We start from the raw sequence: 19,376 nt of genomic DNA, 5'->3' as shown, positions 1-19,376 counted from the left end.
GTGAAAAAATGTCCACTCCATCAAGATGGTTGAGACAAAACACACCTAATCCCCCCCCGTCTATCCGCATTGTGGATGACGAGCGTTCGGACACCCAGCTCGCTCGCTCTGTCACTGCTGTCTTGTGGTTGCCGTGGAGACAGGGCGATGAGTTTTGCCGAACAGGGGGGTGGAGATGGCGGCCATTTCACATAGCCAGACACCCTACCATCCCCTCCCCCCAGCCTTTCACATTTGCTCAGGGGGGGGAGAACAAAAAAAAAAAAAAAGGCCATGCCTCCAGCATGATGCTTTCCCCGCAAACCACTGCTCCCATTTCTGGGATTTGGATCATATTTTGTGTGACTCATCTTTTCAGGCTGAGGAACCAAGCGGGTGTGTTGACTTGACGGAGGGATTCATAGTCTGGGGTGGTTAGAAAAGGCAGGAAGGAAGCAAGGGGGCAGGAGAGGTGTCGGGTAGAGCCAGAGCCAGAGGCAATGTATGTTTGTTTTGCCATGTTGGGCATCCCTTAGGGATCTGCCAGATGATGGGAGGGAAATGGATTAGAGACCTGCTCTGGAGGCTCTCCATCATTACATTACCAACTTGACTGGTGTGTGTGTTAGATTCATGTTTCAACACAAAGGTTCTATTCAGACGAAAGGGGGAGAGTAGCGCCTTACCGCATGTTAGCGCCACTGCTCCATGCGGTCGGAATACTTAGCAATGAGGTGGCTTATTTACCCAGTGATACGATCACCATTTCTCAGTTTTAGAATAGATTGATAAATTGTTGCTAAATATTCTATTAGCATTAGAACTGCACAAGTGTATATGCTTAAGAAAAATGCTCCTATGGCAATAATTAAGTCCAAACACATTTTTTCCAAATCCCAGTTTTATTGGTTGTTGGATTTCAGGTGAACCAATGGCACGAGAGATGAATCCACAATATCAAACAAATTATACAAAAAAATAATACAAAAGGAAGTTCCAGTTATACAAAGCAAAGATGTGGATTTTTTTCTTTTTTAACCCTTCTAATTTTCTACTGCCCAAAACGTAAGCGTAAGGCACAGTCATTACCACATAGTTGCCATTCCACATCCGTTTGTCTTAGCCTTGGTTACCATGGAGACAGTATCTCTGGTGATAAGTGCACCATTTAGTTGTTGGAGAGTCTAAAAAAAAAAAAAACTTCACGAGGCACAGGCTACAATCAGGTTTCCTTTCATAGTGCTCGTAATTGAAATAATGAGGCGCTTAATTGATTGCTATGGAGAAAGCAGGCTAACAAGTCAGGACTCCTGTAGAACACCACTTTCTTTTTATTTCCATCTCTTACCTTACAAAATCACTGACAAGCCCCCCCAAAAAAATCATTAACTCAAAAAATATTTAGTCATACCTCATTTCAAAGGCAGATATGACACTAGTTAAAGTTGAAAAAAAAAAAAGAACACAAGCAGCAGATCTGGTTAATGACAAGGCTCTCAAGTGCTTTGTGAAGGATGAGATGCTTCACTGGGTTTGGCTGAAGGAAAAACTTGATCAATATTAGGTTACCAGTTGGTGCAAACAGCACACACACATTAGTAGCACCGCGGTCCAGTTGTTGTGCGAGATGAAGATAGTTGAATCCAGTTTCAATCAAGGCTTGATCTACATCCATACATACGTTGTGCTCATCTGATCCAAAAAGCAGCTTTCAAATATTCATTACTTCACTTAACCATGATAATGTCTGTGCCTTGGACTTTGGCTTTTTACATCATTCCAAGCCCAAAATGTTATTTCTTTTTCTTTTTTTCTTCTAGTGAGGTGCATGCAGTGATAGCACCCAGGTTTGTTTTGAAATTGTTCTGGGGACAATAGGGAGGAGGGGATGGTGCATTTACTTCCTACATCCTGTTTGGTCCCCAAACAATCAAGACTCCCCACCGACCAATAGGAACACAGCTAGAGGACAACACAGGAAGCTAGTTTACATGAGAACAATTTCATGTTAAGGAGAAGGCCTTACAATCACCCAACAAGCCCAGGAAATACACACATACACACACACACCTGATCTGGTTTTGATAGAAGTTTCCAGACTAACAAATAAATCTGTTTCTACTCAAGCCAGCAAAATAGACCCCATGCCTTGGAAGCAGAATCTGGGGTGGGTTTTTTTTGGCTCAAGTAGAAGAACATCAATGTACAATAGAGACGAGTAGAAAGAAGACCAGTCGGTGCTAAGGCGAGAAAAGGGTGAGCGATGATTTGGGGGCAGGCAGTGGACCAGGTTGGGAATGAGGAGGGAAAAAGTGCACAGCCCCGTGGTAACTATGGCAACATACAGAGGTCGGCAGCTGGGAAAGGGAGGGATAGAAAGGAAGGACGGGGAGGGAGAAGAACCTCTTCCATCCTTCCTCTTCTCTCTCTGTGCAGTTCAAAATATAAAGTCATACAAGACGTCATATATGAGGACGGGTGCGGGAAAGACGGAGGGGGTGGGGGGGGGGGGGTCGCTATGGCCGGGTGCCGCGTCGACGATCCCCATTTAATACTCCCACATGGTGGCCGTCTCGAGGTCATCCGCGTTGGCCTTGAGCACGCCGGCGTGGTCGCCGCGGACATACTTGCCGTCGCTGCCGTGGCGGATGGCAAGCTTGTTGTAGTCGCAAAACTCAAAGAAGAAGTCGACGGGCGTGTCGCTGCTGCTCACGACCGCCTGCTCGTTGCCCACCATCCAGTACTTGCCGGTGGAGTCTAAACGCAAGAGAAGGCAGGACGATTGGGGTGAGGCAAAACCTGCACTAAAATTTCCCCCGCCCCTCCACGAATTAAAATGTTTTTGCATAATCCTACCAATAAACAAAAACATCCGCCTTCGGTGGAGATAATGAACCAAATCAAATCCCTCTTTCTAAAGTAAATCCATAATGAGCACGAGACACAAAAGCTGTAATCCTTTCTGCCCGCAAGCGTCTCGACTAGCCGCAATTCCGTATGCACACATGCTAACTTTGAAGCTTTCTGACCTTGCAGGCTGTAAGCTCCATCTCGGAACTCCAGCGTGAAGTAATCGTAGGAGGAGCGATTGGAGTCCAGGGTCCCTGTCACCTTCCTGCAGCCGATGAAGCCGTGCTCGCCGCGCAGAACGATGATAGGGCGGTTGATCAGCTTCATGATGAACTCTTCGGACTCACCTGAGGAGGTAAATATCCGCTCATATTCAATGGATAGGATTTTTTTAAACCCCAAACCGGAGTAGATAAAAAACTCCAATCTGGGAACAAAGTTTCTAACAATAGCCAACATCCTTCCACATCAAACACTTGGCTGTCATATCAGCAACAAACATCGCGAAAAAGAAAAGAAAATTAAACGGAACGGCTTCTGATCTCCGAGTCCTAGGTGCCAAAATAATCCACCCGACAACTAATTCGCAGCCTTGAGTTAAAATGAGCAAGATTCCTTTGACAGTTTCAGTCAATTTGAGCTAAACAATATCTGTTCTTTGTACGACACTGGTGAAAAACCTACATGTGCACCCAAATGTATTTTATGAACAAAATAGTTGGCTCATTTCACCAAACAAAAACCCAGTCATCCCCATTAAAAAAAATATTTTTGGAAACTAAATCCAACTGACCGGCAGAGTCAATGGTGGCTGCTAGCTGTCCGTTTTTCTTGGCGGCCACATATTTCCCATTGGCGGCTCGCAGAGTCAGCCTCTTCCCACGCCACTCGATGTCAAAGTAGCAATTAGCTGACCTGCACACAGACAAATTAAAAGGCACCGTCAGATGGGGAACGGAGGACAGGACAGGACGCTCTCGCATTCACGTGGCACCTGAATGATTGAGCGGCAAAGTGTAAACACGTTCAGCTGTTACCCAAACCATTTGTTTCTGCTGTCCGTTCCACATAGAGCCAAACTTGTGTTTGGCCTCATTCTCTCGTACTTTTCCTTTTCTGAGGTGAAACCAAAAGGAAATGAAATGCCGTTTTATGTGGAAGAGAATAAAAGTGAGAGTGCACGCATGGAATGTGGCCGCATTAAGATGCTTGTCTCCGTTTTGTCTTATCTCAAGTCGACGCCTTTGAGATAAGCCACTAAGGTTAGTGGAACCTCTGAAGTCAAAATGTTCCCAAATACTGACCGAGCTGTGATTTTTTTTGATTTCAAAAACAGAAATCCCACCCAAATTTTCCAGAATCCCACCCAAACTGTCTGGATTGGAAGTGAAAAGGAATTTCAATTGGATTGATGACTCGGGCTTTTCTCTGCTCAGACACAGGATCTGGGTCAAAGGTTAACTAGCAGCACTCTGGCTAGACGTGAAAGAAAATCACTGCACAGGTTGAGGCTCCACATGAATGCAGTCCCCCCCTCGACGTGCCGAGGTCTTGACCCCTGCACCCACGCATGACATAGGACCCTATACACACATGTCAATGATCCATCTGGAGCTACAAACTAAGACTGTCCCTGTGATACTTTGAAACAGGTGATCAAGTCATCGCACATCCTTACTTGGTGGAGGCGGTGCACTGCAGGCCTCCGTTGGCAGTGAGGGTCCAGTATTTGCCAGCGGCGGTGCGGAAAGCACACTTCCTGTTCTCGCGGCAAATCTCCACTTGGAAGACTTCCTGGTCACCTTCTTCATCTTGATTGGCGGACAGGTCCATACCTGAACACAAAAGAGGTAAGTTTAGGGGTCAAGGTACGCAACCTCTGACCTCATTCATTTCACATCAGTCTCACAATGAGCTACAGAGAAGTAAACAATGTCAGTCGACAAGATTGTATACACAACTGTACGGGCACACAGTTGATAGAGCACAATACATACTATTGTGCGTTATGAGGTCATAGTTGACTGTTAGCTGGAGGCCCCCAGCCCAGAGAGAAAGAAAGAGAGAAACACGGACTGTGTTGGCCTCTTGTGTAAATGTGTGCAGAAAGAAAATGTGGGTCTGAGGAAGCCAATGTAATCATGTGCTTTTCGCTTCTTTTTTTTCCCCACTTTTATTGAAACGGAACATTCCACAAGCGAAGCAGCACAATGAAAGAGTTATTAGAAACCTTGTGCTGCAGATGTCCAACAACTTCCCACTCCATTTTTTTTTCTTTTAAATCAGGAATGCCATTTGAGGTCATTAATAAGATTTTAAACTGAAGCAATATCAGCACATCTGTCTTTCCAACTCAAAAAGTGACTGATGGAAAAAAAATGTGGGGCAGCAAGCTATTAGTTCGGCTGCATTCCATCCAAAACTCTTCCAACAGCAAATAGACCAAATGTTGGACACGATACATCGTGAAACGGCATCGTAGATCCGAATAGCAAATGTAAAACCATTACAACAGAAAAAAATTAAATCCAGACAGGCCTCTGCCGCCACTGACTTACGTAACGCGTAACAGTGAATTATTGTTCATGTTTTTATTTTGTTTTTTTGGGTGGGCGGGCGGGCGAATAGACTATCTCATCTTAGTCTTCGTTGGCTGGACACTCACTAGAAGCAAGTCCAAAACTTGTGACCTTTGACTTCTGCAGACTTATCAAGTTTCTGCAGATATGTGGACACACACGCATAGATGAGTGAGAGGGAAAACATAACAGACCTTAATGGAAAGCACATGCTGACAGAAGATTGAACAAAATGAAGAATTCCACTCGAGACGTCTTTTGCTCTCTAAGCTTCGCCGTTAACAGCACAGTAGCAGAGGAGCCCAAAAACGTTTGCTTTCATTTGGAAAAACGGATTTTTTTTTCTCTCATCAACCACGCCTTTCTTTTCCATTCTTCGCAACTTAGCCAAAACATAATTCGGCTCCCCCTACAATAAAGTCAACTGCGGCCTAAAGTGAGGTGGAACAATGTTTGGGTGTAGGGGAAGCCTTGAAGGGAGGTTAGGGCACAAGAAAAACAACATTGACACAGACAAAACATTACAGTGACGCCTGTAGATATAAAGCTCAGATGTCTGTGTGTGTAAAATCCAGAAAGTGCACACCGCAACAGTGACCACACATCTTCTGGCCACCTCATCCCTGATGAAGGCACAAATGGTTGGCCAAGCTTTCATTCAAGCCAGTCGCAGAGGTTAGCTGTGAACGCACGCGATTGTACCCACTTCAATTGCCAATGTGTGTGCGTGCGTGTCCCGCTATTGTTCGGCAGGCCTGACCGAGGAGGCGGGCGGACAGCTGGGCCGCAAACGGGGGAGCCACCAGATCATCAGCCTTTGTTCTGATTCGCACCCCCCATCCCATCCTCCTTCCAGTCTCGCCTAAAACCCCCAAATGAAGGAAACGGCGATACTCGCACCCTTCCTGTAAGGTCACGCAGAATGAAATTGATTTTCTACTGAGTGTGAAGGGCATTTCTGCAGTGATACACCCACGCAGGAAGCCAAACCTATAATGAAGTAGTCATCATGGAGCGATTGCCCCCCCCCCCCACACTGATAGCCTCAAAACACATTAACAAAGTGGTCTTTAACCATATCACTTTACACATTCTGCAGCAGCAGCCAGCAAACACAACCAAGTGATAACAGCCATGGCTTGCCCTCTTTTCCCCTTATTGTGTGTGTGCACGCTAACACTTTACAGAGTTGTGTGTGTGTGTGTGTGTGTCATGTTTCGTTTCCTGCCAGCCGGAGGAGGTGAAGGACACAGAACCCGTGTCAGGGCTCATTTGGCGAAAGCACGCTAGCAGCTTCTGATGTGATGCTTCAAAAGTGTGAGTAGCAGACTATGACGTCCAATTAGGAATTATTTCTCACAAATTTTGTAAAGCTGCCCAATTACAGAAAAATACTTCCCGTTTGGCATTTTTAATGGCCGTGCATGTGCTTCAAGACTACAAGCACCGATCTTCTGGACAATATGACAAGTTGCCAGGCCACATTGAAGCCATCGTTAAAGCCAAATTGCCGTAAGCTAATACTACCTACCTCTAAATAACTCTACCCCAACCAACATTAATTCAGACCTTCAAAGGTCTCGTCCGCTCCTCTGAAAATGCAATAAAACGCATTGTTGAGAAAGCTGACCTCGAAACCCCCTCCCTCCCCATTTAAGCGACTAATGTTAGTGCAGAAACAGTAGCAAACAGGAAATGATGACTGGTCCCCTTTAAAGCTGCTCTCTGCCTTCAATCATCCCTACTTGAGTTGAAGGCTAACGGTCTCAAAGCGTCGCATCCCACTCCATAAAGAGTCTCTCTGGGAATAGCTTAGCAAAGGATGGAAATGAGCATCTCTTAGCAATTAGGGAGGCTGCTAATGAGAGGAAACGGTCAGACATGCATTCAAAAGAATATACAGCAATAGTTGCAAGAGATGCAATTTCATTACAAGCAAGACGATGAGCTGAGAAGGGCCACAACTCAACAAAATGATATGCTTTGTCGTTTGAATGCGCAATGTTGAATTGTTTTGTCTCGGTTTGCAGGTGGCGAACGTCACGTGACTAAACAAGGTGAGTTGTGATTGGTTGTTTCCTGGGTTTTCGGACACTGATGTCGAGATTCACACTTGGGCACTTCTGATAAAAAAACGGACTCTGCTGTATTTGACCTTTTTTTAGTGTGTGAAGATGATAAAAAAAAAAATCTACATTTTGCTAAGACTAAGGCAACATTTGGTGTGACATCATCATCCTGCCGGCTTCCACTAATGCAAGCCAGGCCACTTCAACCGCCATGTTGGCTCCGGTCTGTAATAGAGGGAAGCTAGGAGCAGCAGCTCTAAATCCCAAAAACATCTGGAGCCAGTTTAATTCCAAATCTGGCTTTTAATCCGCCATCACAATGATCCTGCCGTTTGGCGTTGTGAGCATTAGCTTCCTCCCTGGGATCGGCATTAAAAAACAAGATGGTGTCACACGCACAAGCTGAACGTTAACGGCAATATTCACATTTCCGGCATGAACAGAGAACGCCTCCGTGTAGTTTCGACAGAGCAGTTACTGGCCTCCATTTTGTGGAGACAGAACAAAAAGTGCTGATGAGGAGAAAAGTGGATCAATGATCCATTGACAAGTAAACACAGTGGCGACATGGAACAAACGGGCTCACAGTGGCACAAAACGATACGAGCTGAAGAAGCCCGAGCACAAAGAACCCTCAGCGGCGTGTTTATCGGACCACACAGCAAATATAGATTTAGGGAGTGACCGCTTTTGCCGTATAGTGCTTTTAAGCCATCGCTAATCAATGGTTTTCTCAAGGATTACCTGCATGATTGAAATGGTGGGGGAAAAAAATATATATATAAACCAACACTAATACAGCGGGACTGTTCATCATAGGAAGTCTTGGCCCTGATTATGACCTTTGAGGCAAGCCTGACTGCTGGAAGAGAGTGGAGGAGGTGCACCACAAGGGAAATTATGCAAGCGGTGCCATGAAGGAAGGAAGGAAGGAAGGAAGGAAGGAAGGAAGGAGACAGCCTTTTGTCCCCAACTTGAGCAGGTAACCACAAGCATCACACATTAGCCTAACCAATAGTGGGTCAGATGGGCTCCTACAAGCATCATTGGGGAAAAAAAAAATTATGTAAGGACAGTATGGCTTATATGCTTAAAATATTAATGAGCTTCAGAGAGATCAAACTGAGAGCGTGCCACCGGGAATTTCATGTGAATAATGACACTTGCGTATACAGACAAAAAGCTTTCCTTTGTCCGCTGCAGTCGTTTGGCAAACTGGAGAATTCTGGAGATTTCTGCAAAAAAAACACAATTTTGCTGCTGCTTTTGTGTGCCACGGTGGCACTGTGTGTTCAAGATGATCAAACCAGTGTGCAGGCGGGTGGCACTGTGGAAATGATGAGCAAACCAGTGTGTGTGTGTGTGTGTGCCAAGGATGATCAAATCAGTGTGAGAGCTTGTGTGTGGCAAAGACGGTCAGCCTGAGGGGGTGTGGGTGGGGCAGTCAAAAATGCCATCACACTTCCACAAGCGGTCGGTCACACACACACCTTGGCGGGTGGAGACGTTCCTCTCGTTGGCCGCGGTGAGGACCACCTGAGGGTGGCTCTGCTCCAGCTGGAAGAGCTCGTCCTTGCCCACGCGCGCACTCTTGCCGGACTTCATGGTGCCGGAGGGGCCGGACGGCGCCAGGTACTTGCCTCCGCAGTCCCTGAAGGCCACCTTGCCGGAGCGAAACTCCAGCGTGTAGCCGGTGCTCTTGTCCGTGGCGGCCACCAGCGCGCCATCGTTCCTCAGGAAGCGGTTGTCGGAGGTCTGCAGGTGGTAACGCTGCTCTCGGAACACCAGTGTGATGGTGGAGTCCACGCCCCAGGGGATATCCCTGTCGATGGCGATCTCGTCCACCTTGGAGCTGAGGTGCGCGTAGCGTTTGCGCGTCAGGCTGAAGAGGTTCACCTGCGGGTGCATGGCGATGTGCACGCTCCATTTCTCCGCCACGGACGCGGTCTGGGCGAAGCAGATGATGCGGTCCTCGGTTCCGCCCAGGTAGCGGCCGAAGGGCTCGGATTGCAGGGACCAGCGGCCGTCGTCGTGCGCCGTGATGATGAAGCGGCACTCGGGGCCCGGAGTCTCGCTGTCACCGGTCACGTTGCCGTCCTTGTCGGTGGCGATGTAACGGCCCAGATGTGACTTGAGGAGGAAGACGTTGCCGCTGGAGTCGTCGCCGCTCTGCTCCAGGGTCCAAATCTGCTTCTTCTTCATGCTCGAGGCCGAGGCGTTGATTTTGAAGCCGAACGTCTCGGCGGTGAGATATTTGTTGCCGCAGTTGATGAGACCGAATTGGATCTGCAGCATGTCGCTGGATCCGTTGCTCGCGCCGTTAGTTGTCATGGTGGCTTCGCTCCGTCCGCCCGCTTCTGTCTGCAATTTGATGGAGGGGGGGTGGGATGCTGAGGTGCCGCTTCGCTCGCTCGCGTGCTTCTCTTTGTTTGAGGAGTGTGTCCGTGAACGCGCGCCCCCGGTCCTCTGCCTGCCTCATGAGCGCAGGAGCGACGCCACAGCTGCACCTTATATACGCCCTGTGACGTCAGCGCCAGACCACGCCCCTTGTGGTACATGGACAACTGCAGCTTGGCGAAGGCAAAGGCACTTTCACTTGACCATTCTCCTCTTGTGACTGCTTGATCAGCTGCTTGCTCCTTTAGGCTTTCATCATGCTTCCTTTTTTTCTTTTGTCATCTTTACCCTGTCACAGTAGATAAAGCTTGGCTTACTCGGTGACAAGTCTGTCGAATTTTCTTCCAGGTAGATTTTCTAGTTTTCTTCTAAAAGGCTGAGGGGGATCAAAATGGGTCGATTTTGCTGCTTAGTTCGGATTCCACAAATGCAATATTAATCAGAATACCGTGGATTGACCAGTAGAATATATTGTAGTTGACTTATGATTTGTGATGTCATGTGACTCATGTCATTGTTATGCACACCAAGGTTCGTCATAGGCCACTTTTTTTTTTGGTCCTATATAAGCTTTCCTGTAGCCTACAATAATATCACACCCCCTTTTCTTACCGATCAGATGGACTCTCAAGTCATGAGGATGTGCATCCTCACACAAAGCTCCATTCACGGCTCGGGCACGCACATCAGAGAGAAGCCGAGAGCTGGCTCTGTAAACAAAGAGGCCAAACAGACCCCGGCGTGCATCCTTCCCCGTCCGTCCGTCCGTCCGTGCGTGCGTGCGTGCGTGCGTGTGCGATTTTGCAATCAAACGCACACATGCAAGAAGCATTTCAAGCCATATTTCATTCCAAGTAAAAGTACAGATGCGCCTCAGCTTTGCTTTGCGTGCAGCGAGCGAACGAAGGAGTTTTCGAAACCTGATTGGCACTCTGCAGCTTATTGATGTTCCTTGTTGCTATGCAGAAGACTCAAGGCTAAAACTTGCTTTTAATCAGCGGTGGTCCATGACCTTTGACCTATCATCAACACAGTGAATGCCACCTACAGTAACAAATCAATCTTTAACGAGGGCGTGATGGTATTACACCGTCATTAACTGAATCTGGATTTAGTCTCCAAATTCTGTGATGGGCTGAAGAAAGAGCATTAAAAAAAAAAAAAAATCCCCTCTATCTAGAGGATTACACGCAAACCGAGAGGAAATTCCAATGAAGACTTCTGTCTACTTCCTAAGTGGCCCTCGTAAATCAAACATTTTACGGTCAAAAATATTAGGACAGCTGTTTTTCATCGTAGGAACTGATAATTGTCGAAAAATATGCATTTGCAGTAATCAAACCAAACACATACACACATACAGAGCGCAGTGTACACACACTGACCCAGTGGCACACTTGCTGCACTCACTACACCCGCAGATGGCGCATTGCTGCAGCAAAACACATAGCTGACCAATTAGCATCCCTTTTTTCCTCACACAGATGATTTTTTCCCCCTCCAAAAGAAACTCCATAATCACAGCTGCTGTTTTTATGATTGATTGTATTGATCCGATTAATGGTGCCACTTAGCCCTCTCCCCCTTTATTTTCCCTGTGTCATGTGGCCGGGCGGGTCATGTTTCCTCACGAGCAAGAAAAAAAACCCAACAGGAACTCATAACCAAAGACGAGACAAACCAGACAGCTTTCATTAGCATGGGACATTTTATGACCTGCGGGGATAAACGAGAGGCACCAGTTCAATGTCAAAGCATAACCAAGTTGCAGCTGTCGAACTTTATCTATCTCAAATCCCTAAAGTGAGCACGCCTCTCATATTTTGTCCGAGTCGTCAATGTACAGCATGTATAACTTAACACACAGCAGCCATTCATTGCTAAAGCGCTGGCAACAAAAGTGACTCCACCCCCAAGTGAAACTCCAAATATGAAATCGGATCATCACCAATATATAATACCCATTGAGAAATGTGTTGTATAAGGAGATTGTTAAAGTTGAGGGAGCCATATGTGTGTGTGTTTCATAGTGCAATCACAAAGGAATATGCGTTTAGTGTGTGTGTGTGTGTGTGCGCACAGCTGCAGCCCAACCAAGGGCCTCCAACAAAGACCTGGAAGCCGGAGCAACTGGGTTACCCCGCACACTGGCCATTCTTCCCAACAGGAGTCAGGTCAAAGGTCACAATGGAGCCGTGTGTGTGCCCATGCATGTGTGCGCTTTGGCCTTGCCCCCCCCCCCCTCCTTCTCGGCCAGCTTCGCTTATTGTCATGGCAACAGCAAGGCAGCCAGTGCATTGCTTTTCCCCTCTGTTTAACACATTGTGTGTGTGTGTGTGTGTGTGTGTGTGCTTATGGAAGGGATGGCCTGCAGCTGACAGCAAAATGTAGGTCAGTCAACAGAAATGTGAGGCATGACTGGGTCACTAGTGCATGGATAGTACTCATCAATGGGGACATAAATATATTTACATAAACAAAACGTGTGTGTGACTGAGCACGATGCAGGTGGACTGTCACATGGCTTTTCCTTCCACGGAAGACTAAAAATACCCTTTTCCTCCTCTTGACACATCCTGCCTGCATGAATGAACAGTGCGATGGATGCTTGGCGCAAGTATTCCCACTTCCTTTTGTATTTCCTGACTTGTCTTACGTATCAACTGCTGCTTCCTTTGGAAAAGAACAACCCATTTGTGCGCCACGATTAAAATGAAAATGTTTATGTAGGTCTTACCTGGACTTCAGGTAAGGTCCAGATAGCAAATTCAAGACCCTCCAGAGGGTTCAGGCATGAAGATAGTTTTCACATCCTGCCTGCTTGACTTATGATAATTCAAGAGACATAACCGCCTGCTTGCTTTTACTGAAAATCTCCCCAGTTGCGTGTAAATGAGCTCTAGTGTGCCACCCACTGGCGACAAGTGAACATTGCACCACGCCCGCCCGCCCGCTCACACAGCATCTGTTGAGAATAGATTTCACAGCACATCTGTGAATGGACAAACACGAGCAGGTGTTGTTGGTTGGCCATCGCATTCACACCACTTCCCTTCCTCCTCCCCTTTTGGAATCCCCCGTCATCGTCTTTCTTTCCCCCTCCCTGGCATTCTTTTCATCTTTCTCATCAGTGGCAATCAGGACTTGAGTTTGGGGCCCTTGTGCTACAAAGAGCTGATGGGGCCTCCCCTTGAGAGCTTTGCAAATATCACAGCGCTTGTGGGCTCCGTTGGCTTGTTATTACACAATCCCTTTTGCCCCCCCCACCCAAAAAAATGTCTGTGTATTTTTTTCTTACAGTGTGAATAACTGATGACTGTGAACCTTTAATGGAAAACAGCATGTGTGTGACAGACGCACACCAACTGCTGTCACATGTGCCAACACGCACATACACACATACTCTGTATTATAATTAGAGTAAATTGTCTGTGATATAGAAAAATATCTCAATTCTGGGGCGGATGTGGTCCTGATCTGGCCGTACTCTTGATTGCTCGGTTAAGAATTTAAAACACATGGAGCCGCTTGTGCAGAGACTTTTGAATGAAGTTGGTAGGAGAGGCCAAACGTTAATAATTCATCTCAGTGTCACATCACTGATTTGCATGTACACTGTTTCAATTTAAATGTATGCAAATCAGGACTAACAAGAGAATTTGAGCTCTCATAAATGAAAAGCAGTGTAAATTTTTACATAAAAAAAATCCCCTGACCCAGTTTTACTTTTGTTTCCAAAGAAACGGGAGGAAAACAAAACAAAATATGGTGACACATGCTTTTTCACTTTCTCTCGCTCTCTCACACACACATACGTCTCTCACTGGCTCTGCTTATATAACAAGCAGCCTTTGTATGTTCCAAGTGATCAATTTGCAATCTGATGAGCCAAGAAACTCCATGTTGGATTTTTACGTCCTTCCCCACTTTTCTCCTCCTCATATTCTTCCTCCTGTTTGCATTCTTTATGAGAGAAGAGTGTGTAAAAGCAGCAGGGGAGTTACAAATGAATTAAAAAAACAACAGGCGGGCTGAGGTGAGGGCCATAAATTCAGAAAGGGGAAAAAATGTGTGAGGCGGGATTTACAGCACTACCTGTCCTTACAAGGTAAACCAGCCCAGGATTGCCTGTAGCTAACAGCCAATCACTGCGGAGGTTTGTTTTACCGCTCTTGATAAGACACGTTAAAGAAGACATACTGAGCATACCAGAAATTAAAGTTACACACGTTTTTTATTGCACTGCATATGTGCGATTATGTAACAACCAAGGGAAGAAGTAGTGTGACCTTTGACCTATATTGTGGGGCCTCCGGAGAAATTCCCCTTAAATGCCGCAATAACATTCACTGTATACCTACACTTGTACGCATATGAAAAAGAACACGCCGTGCCTGTTTTGTAGAACAAGACTTTCCACTTTAACCCCCCCTGAAGAGGAAGTGAATACCACAGCTTGTGCAAACCAACTTGTCGGGAACTATGCCGAGGGAGAACAAATGTCTTGAGATCGAAACAGAGGAGGCAGGCAGGCAGGTAGGCAGGCAGGCAGGCAGGCAGGGAGTGGTGCTTTGCTTTAATGCACTTGTCAGCTACTCTTGACCTAAATACAGGCGTTACCGTCTAACACGGAAAGCACTCTAGGAAAGAAAAAGAAGACAAAAGTGTAAGCAAGGGTGAAATGTGATAGGTGCAGTGTGATCTGAGTCAGAGTTGTTGCCAGAGTTGCCTAAAACTTCCTTCCTCATGACTAACATGCACGCTGACACCGACCGCAGCGGTTCAAAGCAAAGACGATCCTGACTTTATCCGGATCCACCAATGTCGCTGTTGCCCTGCGATGAAAAGCATACCTGCTGACTTTTCAACCTTATATGGTGCCTCCTCACGAAGGCACAGGAGGAAGTGCCCCCTTCTGTCGTGATGACAACAAGCTCATGGCTCCGCACTAGAGCAACTGAAGGGGACGGCATTGAGCAAACTCAAAATCCGAAACTCTCTCTGGTTTAATTAGGGGAAAAAAAAAACCCCACTACTAATATGACTTTACTTGCTGACAGCCAAGTGCAAAAATTACTCATGGTGTTATGAAATGAGCAACCTCCTCTTCTGCTATTTCCATAGATGGAACAACAACTCAAAGAGAAGTGAAAGCCTTGAGCTCTCACACGCCTACAATGGCACTCAAGACGCCGCTGCAGGACCCTAATGCACGACTCAAGGTACACGAGAAAACTCGCACGCAACAAAATGACGTGCGAGTCGTTTCATAGTCCTGAAGGGACTTGCAATTGCATCCCATTTGGGCAAGTCTTGCATTCCTCACACTGTTGTCATGTGACAAACCTAAAGATTTCCTTTTATGGATGTCAGATTTCACAAAAGGGCGTAGCCTTGCTGATTCACATCCGGGTCAACAATTTAATAGACAACAAAGTGCAAAGTTGCAGAGACGCACACTGTGAGGTTTCGCACATCTTTGCTAATCTAAACACAAATAAACAAAGTGACATCACATCGTCCTCCTCACTCACAACTTGCAAGCATGAAAGCAGCATGATCTTTACCCCGTTTTTTTTCCATTGAGGCCAAGACTGTCTCACACAGAAAGAATTTCAAATTAAGCACGAGTCAAGATTGAAAAGCACAAGACAGCATGAATATTATCACATGCGGCATTGTTTCAAATTGGTTACGCTGGCCTTGCATTACTGTCAGCCACTAATGCATCATCTTTCCAGCACAAATTGACCCCCTGTACTTTCTCACAATAACATCTCAGCCACTATAACTGAGCTAACATGACTTTATTTTAGATGCCAACTTTAATTTGATCTTTTTTCCTACATCAAGGTCACAACTTCCACAGGCAATCAGTTACATTACTCCAATCACAATGTTCTATTGCTCAATTCAGACTTTGTCTCCTCCTCAGCTGTAAAAATGTAGCTTTTGTGTAATCCACTCAACCAAAATGGCTGCCGTTATTAAGTCAACACGTGATTTTGAATCACATGAAGGATGAATGTCATGGGGAGATTTTTTATGTATTTATTTTTTTAGACAAGCTTAGCATTTGAGCAAAAAAAGATGTCGAAAATGCTGGAATGACACGCTTTGCTTTGCTTTGCTTTGAGGCAGGGCGCCGGTTCTCCACTTCCGCTTTAGGACCGCTGCTGCCATTTCCATATATGGCAGGCACAGTCAGCCAATCAGAGCACAGCGTCCTGTTCATTCAAACTGCAAAAGTTGAGAACCGCAAACCGAAACAACTGGCGTTGCTTTTTATGATGCGTTCAATGTACCTCGGAAATCAGGACTTTCTGATCTTAGTGTTTACGCCCTGCGTTTTGCAGAAGCTGCATATTATGCAACACATTACATGTAGATTGTGAATATTTGTGAACAAATTAAATAGATGAAAGTTCAAATATACATTTTGTTTATTTATTTATGACGTGTGGATGGCCCATCAAGCTGAAGTTATGTAAAGGAACTTTGGGCAGGCTGGGGGTTGTTAGTGATTGTTTGATTGCTTTATTTACAAAGCAAGGGCCTATGATGCTTTGAAGAGTGAACAGCACACTGGATGCTGTCACTTGCTGATTGGTGCTGCTGAACAAGGCATGCTGATGATGACATGTTGATCAAGCTCAAGAAGGAATGCTAGCATTTGAAAAAAAAAAAGTATTTCCAATGGAGACAGATGGCAGAGACATAGGCATCTTGTTCACCACACCATGCTGTGTGTGTGTGTGTGTGTGTGTGTGTGTGTGTGTGTGTGAGCATGAGCCTGTGTGTGTGCTCACTCATCCATAACATTATTATGTTCTGCATTATATGTGTACATATTATAAAAAAACGGTGTTCTTTTCAACACGGGTCAATGCACTTTTGATTTGAGTGATGCTTCTGTGTTTGGTTGGGATGCGGTAGTTCAAGTTGTTCTGTCATCAGGTTTACTTGTGAGCCTTAAAAGGTACCCAAAGCCTTCGCTTTTAGCCAATCGGAGCTCTTGAGCAGTGGGAGGAAGTCAAGTGGACATTGAGGAATAAGGAACACAAGAGCAAGAATTGTGACTTTATGCGGAACCAAGGCGTTAAGCGTTCCATGTGCTTATTACATTAGTTTGGTACACAAAAGTGGGTCATGTGCTACAAGTCATATGATTATGTAATATTGTTTTTAAAAAAATCAAAGCTTAAAGCAGATTTGGCCTAATTAATGTGACATAAGCGATTACGTTTATGCTTTGATTCAAATAACAAATATGCTGACTGACTGGTTTCCTTGATACAGCTTTGATGTCTTTGGAGTAAAGAGGTGGTGGTGGTGGTCGATCAATTTGGGCTGTAAATGGGAAAGTAATCCTATCGTAGAAAGAAACTACAAGCCAGCTGGCAGACACGTACGCACAGCTGGTAACTGGCCCATGCTTTGGTGTAAGACTATTGCCGTGGTGACCCCACGGATCAATGACGCTGCAGAGAACCGATCTATTGGCTTGCTTCACAAAGGGGAAGGGAGGGAGGGGGCGAGTGAGGCGGCATTTCTCTGTGGCCAGCCACAGATGGCAAACAATAGGTGACTTGGTTACTTTGCATAAGGCAGGCAGGCCTACAGCAACTTCCTTGCTTGCTTTGCAAGATTCAAGTGTAGAAATTGTGAGTCAGTACTTTGAATGAGGAAAGAAAAAAAGTCCTGAGATTGGTGCAGTTGGGTTCAAATCAGACTAATAAAATCTGTCACAAATTGGGATTTTTTTTGTTTGCACAAGCAAGTCATATCTAATTTTGCAACTTGCTGTGGACTGAAAATGACATCACGGTGCCCAAGGGCTCAGCGTAATGAGCAATCACGACTCACCTGTTTTCTGGGTTTGGCCGTGACGTTCACGAGGCGTGATGTCATTTTCAGTCAACAGCAAGTGGCAAAATGGCCGCCCCCCCCCCCCCCCCCAAGGTGGATTTCTACTTAATTCATATCACAAAGGCAATATTAATCAGAATGTTTTGTTTTTGACTAATTTTTGACTAGTAGCACAGAACATTCTGCAAACATTTTTTTGGGGGAAAATACTGATATCAAAGAGCTGTTTGCCATTGCAGAAGAACAGGAAACTACAACCAAGTGCGTGACGTGAGGCAGGGAGTGGCAGTGAATGAATGTACTGGCTGCCAAGCTGGTTAGTTTGCTTGTTTGACTCAAGCTGATGAGCCGGCACGAGGGTGTCGCAACATCCATTTCAATAAATCACTGTGAAACTGTTTTGGTATTGGAGCCGCACCGCATATTTGTTTGTGCGCGTCTGCGGCTCTTGTCGTTGGTTATATATTGTTTGGCTGACAAAGCAAGGCTCACTTTGCTGTCAGAATCCAAACACATGCACTGTCATCAGAATGGGCTTGTGCTTATTATTGGCTGTTGCCCTTTGAGTTGCGCACTCATATCAATACACGTGCTTTGTTACACATTAACGTGACAAATCACCTGCCATTAAATAAATGTATGGACCAGAACCCCAGTTCATTTCATTGCAAGACACCCTAAATTGCAAATGGGCACAATCACCAACAAGTGGCCATTAAACACATTTGTCTGGCTTGTGTAAACTGCTGAAAGATTCTGCTGCTTTACCCATGGCGGGTTGAGGGCAAGCGACGTCAGCTGGCAGTCAGATTGTAAATATTCTCACACACTGTTATGACACGCGAGAAGAGTCCACTCAGGACACTTAGGCCCAACACTTGGATGGATCAAATTCTCTTGAAGAGGAGATGATAGCACACCACTTTCATGTATAAATAGCAGCCAGGCCTTATCGCTAATGCTCACTGAGTAACAAAATGTCATTTTTTTCAGGGAATCTAATATCATTATCAAAGTGGGCTCTAAAAGAAGCATGAGTCACGCACATATCCGTGGAAACCTCGGGGGCACTCCCTCTTGCCTGGTTAAACATTTGCCAGCCAATCCTTTTTACTCGAGCATGGCGCAAACACCAAGGAGGCATCCTCTTCTCAGCGTTTGTCATTATCACAAGTCACATTAATAGCATCCCCATAACATTATAGGATTATTGCAGTAGTGGGTCAACTAGTGCCTTTAAGGCCTGTAAATCAATATGTGGTCCCCGTAGACCTTTGGACAGCTCAAACATGTCTCTTTCTACCCATAAACTCAACGCTAGTCTGCTGTCTACAGAGTTAACTCGAGATTGGTCATTATTGTGCCAAAGATTGTCTGTGTGCAGTTTTCTCTTGGCTTGTACTGTTGCTGATTCAAAGGATGCTTCATGGTCCATATGAGGACAATTATCATATCGATTTAAAACTCGCTTGACGCAAAGAGAAATAGTGGACAAGGCATTGAAATGGTTGCAATGCAGTGAGAGGAAGAGGAAGTGTTAAAGAGATGGAGGTAGTAAAGTCGATGCTTTGTTGCCTGGCTGTGATTGCACTCGGGCTACCAGATAGAAGGGCTGTGTCTATCAATGATTTAA

The 19,376-nt window shown here is 45.7% G+C and overlaps 1 protein-coding gene and 1 long non-coding RNA gene across 4 annotated transcripts; one reads left to right on the top strand and one right to left on the bottom strand.

Annotated features, from left to right (window-relative positions):
• Positions 1–1,164: 1,164 nt before the first annotated feature.
• fscn1a (fascin actin-bundling protein 1a) lies at positions 1,165–9,971 on the bottom strand. Its single transcript, XM_088357858.1, has 5 exons — positions 8,968–9,971; positions 4,508–4,664; positions 3,623–3,744; positions 3,009–3,176; positions 1,165–2,736 (listed from the first exon to the last, which is right to left on the bottom strand). Exons 1-5 carry the CDS (start codon positions 9,806–9,808, stop codon positions 2,528–2,530), a joined length of 1,497 nt encoding a protein of 498 aa, XP_088213984.1. The 5' UTR covers positions 9,809–9,971; the 3' UTR covers positions 1,165–2,527.
• Positions 3,536–17,411, top strand: LOC148384576 (uncharacterized). Of its 3 annotated transcripts, XR_015853381.1 has the most exons (11): positions 3,536–4,091; positions 4,166–4,377; positions 4,482–4,679; positions 5,984–6,083; positions 6,162–6,315; positions 6,640–6,725; positions 6,845–6,920; positions 7,439–7,465; positions 8,297–8,459; positions 11,957–12,055; positions 14,999–17,411. It is a non-coding gene; the product is annotated as an uncharacterized LOC148384576 (long non-coding RNA). The 3 variants fall into 3 exon arrangements; XR_015853379.1 differs by lacking the exon at positions 11,957–12,055 and having other exon boundaries at positions 14,999–17,405; XR_015853380.1 differs by lacking the exons at positions 6,845–6,920; positions 11,957–12,055 and having other exon boundaries at positions 14,999–17,405.
• Positions 17,412–19,376: the final 1,965 nt, after the last annotated feature.

Source organism: Syngnathus floridae, chromosome 17, assembly GCF_059516105.1.
Source record: "Syngnathus floridae isolate MCC-2025c chromosome 17, RoL_Sflo_1.0, whole genome shotgun sequence".
NCBI lineage: Eukaryota > Metazoa > Chordata > Actinopteri > Syngnathiformes > Syngnathidae > Syngnathus > Syngnathus floridae.
Note: the sequence above shows the minus strand (reverse complement) of the source record. Positions and strands in the feature narration are given on the sequence as shown.

What these genes read in the sequence shown, in the direction of transcription:
- fscn1a (XM_088357858.1), bottom strand. Translation starts at nt 9,808, where the DNA reads ATGACAACTAACGGCGCGAGCAACGGATCCAGCGACATGCTGCAGATC. An exon ending in GAACGTCTCCACCCGCCAAG is followed by an intron (nt 4,665 to 8,967) that starts GTGTGTGTGTGA and finishes TTTTGTGTTCAG; the next exon opens with GTATGGACCTGTCCGCCAAT. An exon ending in CAGTGCACCGCCTCCACCAA is followed by an intron (nt 3,745 to 4,507) that starts GTAAGGATGTGC and finishes GTCTGTGTGCAG; the next exon opens with GTCAGCTAATTGCTACTTTG.